General features: G+C 44.8%; 1 protein-coding gene across 1 annotated transcript in view; it reads right to left on the bottom strand.

Annotated features, from left to right (window-relative positions):
* Nucleotides 1-11,665, bottom strand: part of Rffl (ring finger and FYVE like domain containing E3 ubiquitin protein ligase) — a 62,722-nt gene that overhangs the window by 2,709 nt on the left and 48,348 nt on the right. The window contains exons 4-7 of the mRNA XM_076870537.1: nt 8,398-8,802; nt 4,930-5,013; nt 3,779-3,989; nt 2,464-2,487 (exon numbers count right to left, since the gene is read on the bottom strand). Of these exons, the coding sequence (XP_076726652.1) occupies nt 2,464-2,487; nt 3,779-3,989; nt 4,930-5,013; nt 8,398-8,802 (724 nt within the window). The remainder of the gene's footprint in view (nt 1-2,463; nt 2,488-3,778; nt 3,990-4,929; nt 5,014-8,397; nt 8,803-11,665) is intronic.

Below are 11,665 nucleotides of genomic sequence, written 5' to 3'. Positions count from 1 at the left end.
CAGAAAACTTAGCAACTAATCCCAGTTGCTTGTTTAAACCATACCTCCTCCCAAGACTATAGATTTGAAGATAGTACTGTGGAAAAAATACAGCCAGAGCATGGAAACTAGGGCAAAGTCCTCAAAGCTTAAAAGAAATTAGATAAGCCAGGCTGGTGGCACATGCCTGTAATCCCATTAGCTCAGGAGGCTGAGATAGGAGGATCACAAATTCAAAGCCAGCCTCAGCAAAAGTGAGGCACTAAGCAACTCAGTGAGACGCTGTCTCTAAATAAAATACAAAACAGGTCTAGGGATGTGACTCAGTGGTCAAGTGACTCTGAGTTCAATCCCTGGTATCCCCCACCCAGATCCCCCCACCCCACAAAATGAGACAACTGAGGGTGTAATATGGTGAGTGAGGGGTACTTGGACTCATTATCCCCTGAGGTAGAATATGCATAAAAGACAAAACTGGTTCAGGAAGTTTAGACATAAGCAGAACTGTAATGAATGGTGCATTAGGAACCATGAGGCTTATAAACACATTCCCAATTTAAGGAAGTTAAAGATCATGGGGGCCTCCTGTGCTATCCCATAAACTAGCTTTCTGAGGAGAATTCCTGATGCAGGAGCTCAGCAGTTTACCACTCCCCACTCTGTGCCAGTCCCACAAAATTTTTTCTGGCCCCCTGACTGCTATTCACATTGTATTCTATTTTTGGTTTGCCTACTTATCAGTCTCCCCCTAGGAGACTTAAGTAGATTTAATTTAACATACTCAATTTCCACAATCATATAGTTAGAATTTGCTATGTGCTGAGGCTTCGTATTCATCTTTGAAACCCCAAATCACAATTCACTCAGTAGATATTCTCGAAATATCTTATAATAAATGTCTCCCAAGGGAATCGAAGAAGCTCACCTTGACCAAATGTCTAATGTGCAACAGGCTCCAAAGAACTTTGCATGTATTAACCCACTGAATCCTCACAGGAACTATGAAGTAGGTAAACTTTTTTTTCTCATTTGATACATAAGGCAACTGAGGCTAGAGTTAAGTGACTGCCCAAGAGCACACAGCTACTAAGTGGACGAGCCAAGATTCAAACCCAGGCAGGCGGGTCCCACAGCTGCTCATTGGCAGTACAGCCTTCTGGATAAGTGCTCTGTGGGTAGAGACTACTGAGACAGTATTAACTGCCCAGTGCACAGAGTTCTCAGCAAATGCTAACTGCCTTGTGCCAGTGGTAGGATATGGTAAGCATGTCCAGTATCCTACTTCAGCTGCATAAACAAAAAAATCTTCATGTTCAAAACTCCGGCTATTTCTAGCATGTCTTAAACTGCACCTGAACTGGGTCACCATAAACAGAGAAGTAGTTTCATACCAGTCACTGCTATATGGGGTTTCACCATTCCACAGGGGCAGTCTCTCAATTTATTGCTTCTAAAGTTTCTTTTTCTCTTCTCTGAACAAGTCATAAAGTCAAGAAAGACCTCCCCTAGGAGGTGGGTAGCTGTGAATGGGAGTAAAACCTATTTACTTCTCTTGAGGGGCTGTTACCCTAACAGGGAAGGTTTGGAAGGCCTACAAATCTCAAGATCTACAAGATCACTTTGTAGAACTTCAGTTACTTTTTCCTTTTTTCAGGAGCAACAATAAATTCATCAACCCAGTCCTCAGCATTCTCCCAGGGAACAGGGGAAAAAAAGCAGGCACCAAGTGAGGGATGAACCCAGCCTCCAGACAGTTTCACTTAACAGAAAAGCTCAACTCCCTGCTCCATTCTGAGCAAAAGGCCATTTTACTAATTAACAAATTTGGGCAGTGCTCTGAAAAAGGTTTAAAATGCTTTGCAGATCACAACACTACTCTGAGACTGTTTTCTTGGGAAGAAACTCACAACCCTAGACCTTGAGGCTTTCAAAATGATGTAACACAGTTTAGAATACTTCCTGGATTGTCAACAGTGTATCCTGGAGCTCTACCACTGGTGGACCTCAACACACCGGTAGGTTACAGCAGTTGAGGTGGGAGATGCACCTTGTGCTCAGAGAACACTCCAGGTGACTCCTATCCTGCTCTTTCCACAGCAGCTGACTACTGCTCAGCCCCGTACAAATAGTTCCTTCAGTTCACCACCCTTTCTCTTTGGTTGGTACCAGAAGCTGGTATACATCTCAAGTGACTTTCCCATCTAGACCACAACTGAGTGGAAACACAGAATTAGGAAAAAACAAACTGAGCAGGACTTGTGGCAAAAAGGCAGCCCAGAGCTGTGAAGATCAATCTGCCCCTGGGCACGCTGCCACTCTGCTTTTTTCCCAGAGGACAGGAGGATGAATTTCCACATACCCTCTCTTTGGAAACCCATATGCTCATAATTTTTAAGAATGTCAAAAGGGATTAGGGTTGAAGATGGGAGGAGGACAGAATCAGTTGGAGCCTAAGCCCATTTCCAAAAAGAAACAACTACATACCGTTTTGGTCCTCAGCACCACACACTGAAAAGGAAAGAGAAAGATGTCTAAATATGTGATGGTGTGATGGCACAAGGGAAGTCGCCCACCACCCTCATGTCATTTCTGACTCTAGCCACTTCCCTGCTGGGAACCAGGCCTGTCAAAAGTCTGCACAGACATTTGCCCTCCTCCTTCACTGCATGCTGAGAACTCCCACAGAGCTCCTACTGGTGCATCTGCTCTACTCTTAGAAGAAGGTCCTCCATTAGTCTGCAGGAACAAAACCACCTGAAGGACACTCTAAATATGCCACATCCTTTCCTATTGCCTTTGAATTCAGCATTCAAGTAAAAAAAAAAAAAAAAAAAAAAAAAGAATGAAGAATCTGGCTGTTTTATTCAGTCATGGGTGTTCTGGATAAAGTTCTCACATGCAGTCATTATTCCACTCCCCAGGTCCTTGCAACTCTAGGGAGACTTGAGAGAATCTCAGAGAACACTGAGACACCATGTCAGTAGGTCTCAGTCTGCAACCAGGTGAGTACTTGGATGTCTCTTAACTCTGATGAATTTTTGCCATTTGAATTTATTAGGAGAGAGCCTGACATCTGGCTCTCTTCTAATAAATTCTCACATCATTCAACCACTGTTATTCAAGGAATCAAAGCTTTGTAGGAACTGTATCAGCTGGGAATGGGAAGGAAGGTGAGGGTTTGATGGTAAAAAATTTTGGGGAAATATTGACTTCAAAACAGCCAAACACCTTTCTCCTCTGTAGGTAGGTATTAAAAAAATACCTACCATGAAATCAGTGTGGCATTAAATATTTCCCCAGACTCAACCACATATTGTACTAGATAACTCCTGAAAATGATGTCATGTCAAATGCTTTGGGAAATGAACAAAAGGTATGGCCCAAGTGCTGGCAGAACAGATATGTTCTCCCACTGTGGTTGCTGAGATTCACTTCCTAATCTCCCAAATATGCATGTGTTGCTGGAGTAGGGGTGAGTATGGAGGAGGCAGCGTATGGCAGGAAAGGCATGGGCTTAGACTAGAAAATCCTCCATTCAAACCTGAGCTCCACAATAAGAGGGTAATGACCATAATCCCCCTCCCTGCTCAGGTTGCTTTGAGGATGAAACAAGTGTGTACAAAATGAACCAAGTCTTGGCACTTAACCACAAGTGACAGCTATGATTAGATGGTACAAATATAAGTGGCCTTCCTCCTCAGCTTAAAAGCATGCAGCTGAATCAGGTCATGCCATCATGTTTTGGGGTGATAGCAAACACCCTAGAGCTCTGTGTAGCTGCCACCCAGACAGCCCTCACCCAAGTGCTGGAGTCCTTTCTGATCCTTGTACAGTCGTGTCACTCTCTCCATCAGCTCCCACTTCTCACAGCAGCCCTTGTAGTTGACAAAGTTGCGAGCCAGGATCTCTTTCAGCTGCCGCACCGTCAGGCTTTCAATGTCTTCCAGGTGGGTCAGGTCAGACAGAGAGGCCCGCCGGCCTGGGACAAAGCTGTCCTCAGAGTCAATGGACTGAAATGGCAAAGATGAGATGGGGGGGTTCAGCTCTTACTTCTCTGAGCACCTTTCTTCAAGGACCCCAACTCACTCATTGCACTGCATTTTGGTGATGGACCTCAAGAAGAGTAGGAACAACAGACACAAAGGAATGCCTGGCATGGGCCTTTGCACTGCAAACTGGACTAGAGTCTCTTCCTGACTCACAGATCTGTGCCCAGGTGCAGGTAGCCCCAAAACAACCATCAAGTATAACATATACAGGGAGCACGGTCTTGAATCAGATGGCCCTAATTCTGACCTGACCCCTCTGCTATCTAAATGTTAAATAATTCCTGGCAAGCTGCTTCTCTCCTCTGGGCCTGTATGCCCCTCCACAAAGTAGATAAAGCAGTGCTACCATATAAGGTTCCTATGAAGATCAAATGTAGCAGCACATGAAACCCCCAAGCATGGTGCTCGCCTGTCTCTCTACCTGGGAGAGTACTGCTTGCCCCTGGAAGAGGCCATACACATCCTCAATCATGGTTCTTGGCCTTGACAGCTGTGCTGTCTGGACTGGCCTTGGCCTTAACTCCTCATTATCTGACCCTCTCCTCCTGACAATGGCTACTGTGTGAGAACGCAAAAGAAAAGAACAACTAGGTTTTTACAGTAGCACCCATAGCCTACCCTCTGGCAGCTCTTAGAAAGTCAAAACACAGGAACATAATGGGCCACAAGGCTCCAGTCTCCACTGTGACCTCATCCCTGCTTACTCACACACTGACAGCACCAAAGGTTCATATGGAATGCTAGCACTAAACTCCCCTGAGAACAAAACCTCAGGACCATCATATCACAGACTGGTTTCTTCTCTCTCCACCTCGGAGTCGGCTAAGAGGCTCCTAAGAGCATCCCAAGAATACCAGTGAAAGAGCAAAAGCAAAGGCGCAGACCGGAGTAGAGGCCCCACCTGGGTCTCATCCTCGGTAGGTGCTCTGGCTGTGCTCTCCAGGTAGACAGGCTCCTCTTGGTCCTGAGACACATGGCCATTGGCCTGTGGGAAGAGAAAGGTGCCATCACATCCACAGAGATGTCCAGGAAATTTGCATAGCATGAGACTCTTTCCAGCTCACATGTCCAAAATGTATTCCCATATCCCCCAGAGACCAAACTTCCCACAACAGTGTCACAAATGCCTGTTCTCTACACCAAACCTGTCACTCAGAGAAAACTATACAGATTTCAGTAGACACACAGATGCCCTCCAGAATAAGAATATGTTAGTGAATTCTACCCACGACCAAGATGGCAATGGCCCCCACTCACAGTTTACTATCAGCCTGAACATAATCACTGTGTCCATCCCACTGCTGAACTGCTCTCTCCCTACCACCAAGTTTGCTCCTGACACTGATCCAAAATTTCCCTCTCCCCAACTTTCACCCAATGCCCCTTGTTCTGTCCCTCAGAACAATGGCCACTGTTTTTCCAAATGGCACATAAAATCTCTTCCTCCTTCATACTGAATCTCCCTGGCTTCCTCAATGGAACCTGAGGGAATAGTCCCTAGATCCTCACCACTCTAGTCCTCGTCTCCAGCCTGGTCACTGCTCTCACATCTTCAAAATGTGCTTCAACCAGCAGGGCATACTAAAAGTGTCTCAAAACCTGTTCAAACATCGTTTAATGAATCTACAAATCTACCAACCTAAGACTACAGAAGACAAATGCCTAGGCTTGCAGAGTTTCATAATACTCACAATTCTAGCTTCCCAAAAAGAGCCTCCTAGATGCTACTCTAGGGGAGGGTTTGCCAAACAGTAGTTTCAGCTCTGAGCTTTCTGTTCCATCACTATTTATACCAAAATCCCTAACTAGATCCTCTTCACTCCCTGCTGCTTCCAGGAAATGGGTCTGGTATGAGCTCAGAGCCTTTCAACCAGACCCTCAGAGTACCAACAAAGGGATAACTTGGGAAACCAAATTCACCTACTGGCCTAGCCACTCATCAAAAGAGTCAAACTACTGTGGAAATGAAAACAAAGACAATATGCCAGGTGACAACAAGAACATACATGTGTATAGGGATGAATCCCAAACAACATCCACAGCTCCAGTTTTCTTTTTTTGGTTACTGAATTCAGGGGCACTTGGCCCCTGAGCCACATCCCCAGTCCTACTTTGTATTTTATTTAGAGACAGTGTCTCACTGAGTTGCTTAGCAACTTACTAAGTGCTGAGGCTGGCTTTGAACTTCGATCCTCCTGCCTCAGCCACTGCATTTACAGGTGTGTGCTACCATGCCTGGCTACATCTCCAGCTCTCTTAACTTATGTAGACATGGTGTCCATCATTCTCTTGAGTCTTTCAGAGTCTAGCCTATTTCTTGGTGGACAGCTTTTGTATGTCCTTTGTTTCCTAGAAAGAGAAACTGGACCTCATGCCACAAAGCATGCTCCTGTATTGCCGGTTTGCCCACTGGCTAAATCAAAATCCACGACTCATATCTGTCCACTGTTTATTGCAGACTTTTCCTTCCCTAGCAACTGTCACTACGGCACTAAATGTAAAGGACAGAACCCTAGTGGAGCAAAGAATATGAGAAGATTTGCATTCTGAGCACAGCTCACTTGTAGACTCAACTAATAGCCTTGCATAGGGTGCCTAACTTGGCCATGCCTGTCTGCCCTGCTTGCTAAATGTAGAATGTAGACTTCATCAGGACAAGGAAAGTGAGTTGACACTCAGGTCCTCTGGAAAAGTACTCAATAACAACGAGTATGCAGTTGTGACCTGTGGATGCCATCTGGAAATTTCTGGTTAATGACAAAAACCTTATAATATTTCATTTAAAAAATCTACCAAAGTAACTAACTCTGGGGATTTGTTCAGTGGTTGAGTGCCCCTGGGTTTCAATTCCTGATATCAAAAAATAATAATAAAATAAAATTTTAAAAAATAGAAATCCACCTGAAGCTGGGTGTAGTGGTGCCACCTGTAATTCCAGCCACTCAAGAGGCTGAGACATGAGGATCTGAAGTTCAAAGCCAGTCTCAGCAATCTACTGAGGCCCTAAGCAACTCAGCAAGACCCTGTCTCAAAATAAAAAATAAAAAAATGTTGGAGATGTGGCTCAATGGTTAAATACCCATGGGTTCAATCCCCAGTATCTCCCCACCCTCACTAAAAAAATAATTCCTCAAGTTCCTCTCCTTGTTTCCCTTAAACAGAGAGAGGTGCTCCAAAACCTGAGCAAAAAGAGGAACATATTGCAAGAGATGCAACCTGTCTAGCATAACAAAAGCTTTGGAGAGAGTTAAAGTCCAGCTGGGGAGAAAAACATGCTCAAGCCAACTAGAGAGTTAAATGATTTTACTGCAGTTAAATTATGCAATCACATTGGCCTTTATGCCTCAGTGCCTGTCAAGAGCTGAAAAAGAGTGTCCAGTCTTGGCAAAGGAGGTGATCATAACAAGAGGCAACTTTATGTCACATGTGAGAAAGGACAGTGCTAGCACCATACCAGCCCTGAAGCTCAAAGCTCTTTAGACATGGTATCACACTACTCAAGCCTTCCTCCATCCTGGCAAAATCAAAAGGGGATTGGGATTGCTGATCCCATGTCACTGTTGCAAGTTTTTCCAAGGTGACCAAGGAGTCAGGAACAAAAGTGGATAGGGGGCTGGGGGATACTTCAGTGATAGAGTACATGCTTAGCAAACACAAGACCCTGGGTTCAATACCTAGCAATCCCCAGCCAAAATAATAATAATAATAATAATGTGGAAGCCAGATTTAAGTTCTGATCTCCCACTGCCCATATAGATACCAGGGTCACTAAAGTACTTCTGTAGATCTGTGTGACACCACTGCTCCTGACACTAGGATTAATTAAGTCGACTGGCCGCACTAGAATCCAAGAATTGGTCTATCCTCCTCTCTCTTTCAGGGGCTGGTTGAGGATAGAGATCACTCATTTCTACACTCCCCATGCCCTGCTCACAGTTCAGTCAATGTGCTACCCTTAACTTACCATTTCCAGGCCCATGAGATAAGGACACCACAGTGACCAGGAAAGTAGCAAGGAAACTCCTCCTTCCCTGCTTAGAGTCCTTTTCTCCTATATGCCTTGTGATGGTTACCATGGAATGAGTCCCCAATCTGGCTATAGAAGACCAAAGGTAAATTGGAGCGCAAATATGAATAGAACTAAATTTACAGAGCTAATGGTGAACTAATGAATAGTTCTTCAAAATATCTGTGGAACAATAATTTTTTTAAATGTCTGACTAGGATAATATCTATTAAAAACAAAAGCCACAAAACATGGTGCCATGCACATCATCCCTAAAGAAACCCCAAACACAAGTCTGATGTCCAGAAATCAATATTTCCTGCATCAGTAAGCAGAGAGGCAGGACCATACATGGGCTCATACCTGCTGACTTTCCTGAGCAGGAGGAACAGAGGTGGCTTGTGCAGGTGAAGAAGGGAGGCTGGGTGAGGTAGGAGGTACTGTGCTGGCATGAGGCTGGGTCAGGAAGGCCTGCTGCTCAGGAAAGTCCGGGGACAAGGTTGGGACATGAGTCCTGTCCTCCTCGGAGATTACAGGCTGCTGGCCAAGCACCAAGAATACCAGCTCTTCTTTCTCCCGGCACATTTCAGTAGAGATGTCATGGAGGCTGAGGTAGTCCCTCAGGTCCTTCACCTTCATCTTCATGAGCTCTTCCCGCTGAAAGGCTGTGGCTCGGAACCGTTGGCAGAGAAGGCAGAGGCGGGGCCCATTCCCCTCTTGGCTTGAACAGGTCATGCAGAAATTTTTCTTACAGTCCAAACAGGTCTGCTGCTTAGAGCAAGAGGCAGAGGAAAATGTGTCAGCTTGAGGCAATAAGACAGATCTGGCAGGACCACCACACCTGGCAGGATCCTTCAAGTCACTTTGTTACAAGCTGTCTCCTATATCCAAGGGCACAAGCTACTTTGCAGAACCCAGATGAAAAGCCACTCAAAGATACCTGTATATATCTATGTATTCATGTACAGGACACTTGGCATTTAGAATTTTATTTAAAGCTTCCTAATTAGTTTTACTGACAGGGTACCTGAAGCTATTAATTAAAACTACCACCTTTGGAATTCAAATACTCTGCATTTTTATTAAACCTCCTTCCCCATTTTTCATGATTATCACCTTGGGTATATAACTTTGCCTCTCTGGCACTTAGTTTCCACATCTATAAAATGGGGTAATATCAGTACTTATTGCATTTAAGTATATCTGACATGTAATGAGTTCCCATTAAGTGCTAGTGATTTTAGTTATTATTTCTAGGAAATACTGGCTAATGATAAAAGCCAGGATTCAAGTCCTAAACTGTCATTCTTTCTACTTTATTGCTAAGGAAAGAAGGTAAATGTGTGAAAGTTAAGGTGGCAGATGTTGCTAATTAGTATTAATTCAATTTATGGAGGTGCTATTATGTGCTAGAGCTATACCTAGCTTGTCATTGAATTCTCAAAGCACCCCGCAAAGTAGGTATCAGGGTTCTTTCCTGATTTGCAAAACAACAAGAAGGGAAACTGTATTCTGTTTAAGGTCAGGCAGGAAAGGCAGAGCTGAGGTTCACAGTTGAGGTCTGAGTCCAGTGCCCATGATTATGCCCCTCTCACCCTGCCCTGCTGCCACACTCAGAACCATCCAGACAGCCAGCAGTACTGAGTCATGAGCCTGGCTTTCCACCTCCAAACGCCCAAGCCAGCGCCCCATCCAGAGGCTGGTGCCAGCTTCCACTAATCTAGCAAGGCCACTCAGAGTGCTGGGAGGTAGGTGGTGTATAAGGTCACTTCCAAGACAAATATTTAGACACAATGAGAGGCCCCAGACACTAGGGCACTCTCCTTTGTGAAAACACAGAGTGTCTTGGCGACAGCACCTGACAAACAAGCTGGCACAGCCTGGCGGCAGCTCCTCCCACAACCACAAACAGCCCGCCAGAGTTTGCTGGACCCACAGGAAGTAAAGCCTTGCTGCTCAAGCTTCAGGCTGCGCCAGCACAGTGACACCTGGCTGAGCTCAGTTCCAGCCAAGGGCAGGTCATCCTCCCAGGAGAGGAAATTCCCTCCCAGCACCCTGGGTTTGTCCTCTTGGGCACCCTCACTGATCCTCTATAGAAGTTAAACACTTTCATTCTGTGATGACTTAAGCATTAACCGGCATGTTTCTGCTTCCTCTTTTCTAAATATAGGAAGCTGTGCAACACATGTAAGAATGCCCAAGAGACTTAAGAATCTCATAATCAAGGTCATAGGAATCTTATGTGGGGCTGAAGCTAGTCCACATAGTTAAGGCAGCTGCAGCTAGTGTTTGTGCAAGCATCATTCCTACCGTAAAGGGAAAAGGACATATTAATCATCCAGTTTGGGCTATTAAGACTTAGAAGGTGTTGCAAAAGGACACACACCAGCTCCTTTATTCTCCTCACAGTTATAACCAGACGATGAACTGCAGAAAGTGGCAGAAAAGAACACATGGCTGTGCTAACATCATAATGTTTTTACAGGACCAGCAGTCATGCAGGTGGAGTATGTGGGGTTCATTCATATCTAAAATTTTCCCATGGAAAAATGGAATGTTTAGGATGGCTAAAATGAAGAGGCGTCAATGTCTTAAAGCTGTGGTCCTGACATGAATATTACTTAAGTCAGTGCAGTCTGACAAGCTCTAGCTTGACACAATTATATAGCCTATGTGGCTCAATCACCCAGATCCAAAGAATTCTATTCTTCAAATGTGTGTGGCTTGTTGGATGAAAGATCAAAATGGAAAGATAGCAACTTGGCTTCTTTGTACCCCTGCCACCAGGGACTCTGAAGTAAGTGAACATCTGCTCAATACTCTAGAGGAGGAGGATAACGCTCAAGGCTAAATTCCCAGAGTTGAGTGTGGTGGCAGAGAGAGCAAAGGCAGAGGGGGAAAAAGCTATAAACCAATGTGGGCAGAACAGCAAAGGAATCCCTATATGTAAATTCTAGCAAATGGTTCAAACCAGTCAATTAACAAGTTAGCGGGAAAGATGAATGAGGGACAGCAACATGCCTGCAGAAATGCCCAGAGAACACTCAGACACCCAGCATCAAGAGCTGGCAGTGGCACCTCAGGTGGGCACTACCCTTCAGGGATACCAAGTAGGGTACTTTGCTTTCTCATCCTCAACAATCAATCTGCTTCCCTTCTCTATCTCCTCCTTGCCTGTGTTTCCTGGCACTGCTCAGGCCCACTTTTTCACTCTACCAGTCTAAGGACCACTGGGACATTATATGTGAGATAATTCACATAAAGCTAAAGGTACAGAGTCATCTTTTGTTCTCTTTCCCTTCTGCCTCATCTCAGCTCTTCCCAACACTTAAGAACCACTTCTCTTTCCACTCTTGAGATATGTATACCACTTCTGTGTTTCCAAGCACAACTTCTCCCTCCTCTTCAAAATGGTACAACTAAAGAGGCTAGGTGCCAAAACACAATCCAAAATTGCCAGGGCCATTGCTAACTATAGGCAGGTGTTGTATGCTGATGGGATAAATGGCTTATGAAAAAATTACAGCCTGCCACTTCTTTCAAAGACTGGGAATTTGGGAATGCAGGGAGTTCTTCTTACTTATATTTTCTTAAAAAGTCCTAAATGTCATCTATACTTTGCACCCAATAG

This window comes from Callospermophilus lateralis, chromosome 11 (genome assembly GCF_048772815.1).
Source record: "Callospermophilus lateralis isolate mCalLat2 chromosome 11, mCalLat2.hap1, whole genome shotgun sequence".
NCBI lineage: Eukaryota > Metazoa > Chordata > Mammalia > Rodentia > Sciuridae > Callospermophilus > Callospermophilus lateralis.
Note: the sequence above shows the minus strand (reverse complement) of the source record. Positions and strands in the feature narration are given on the sequence as shown.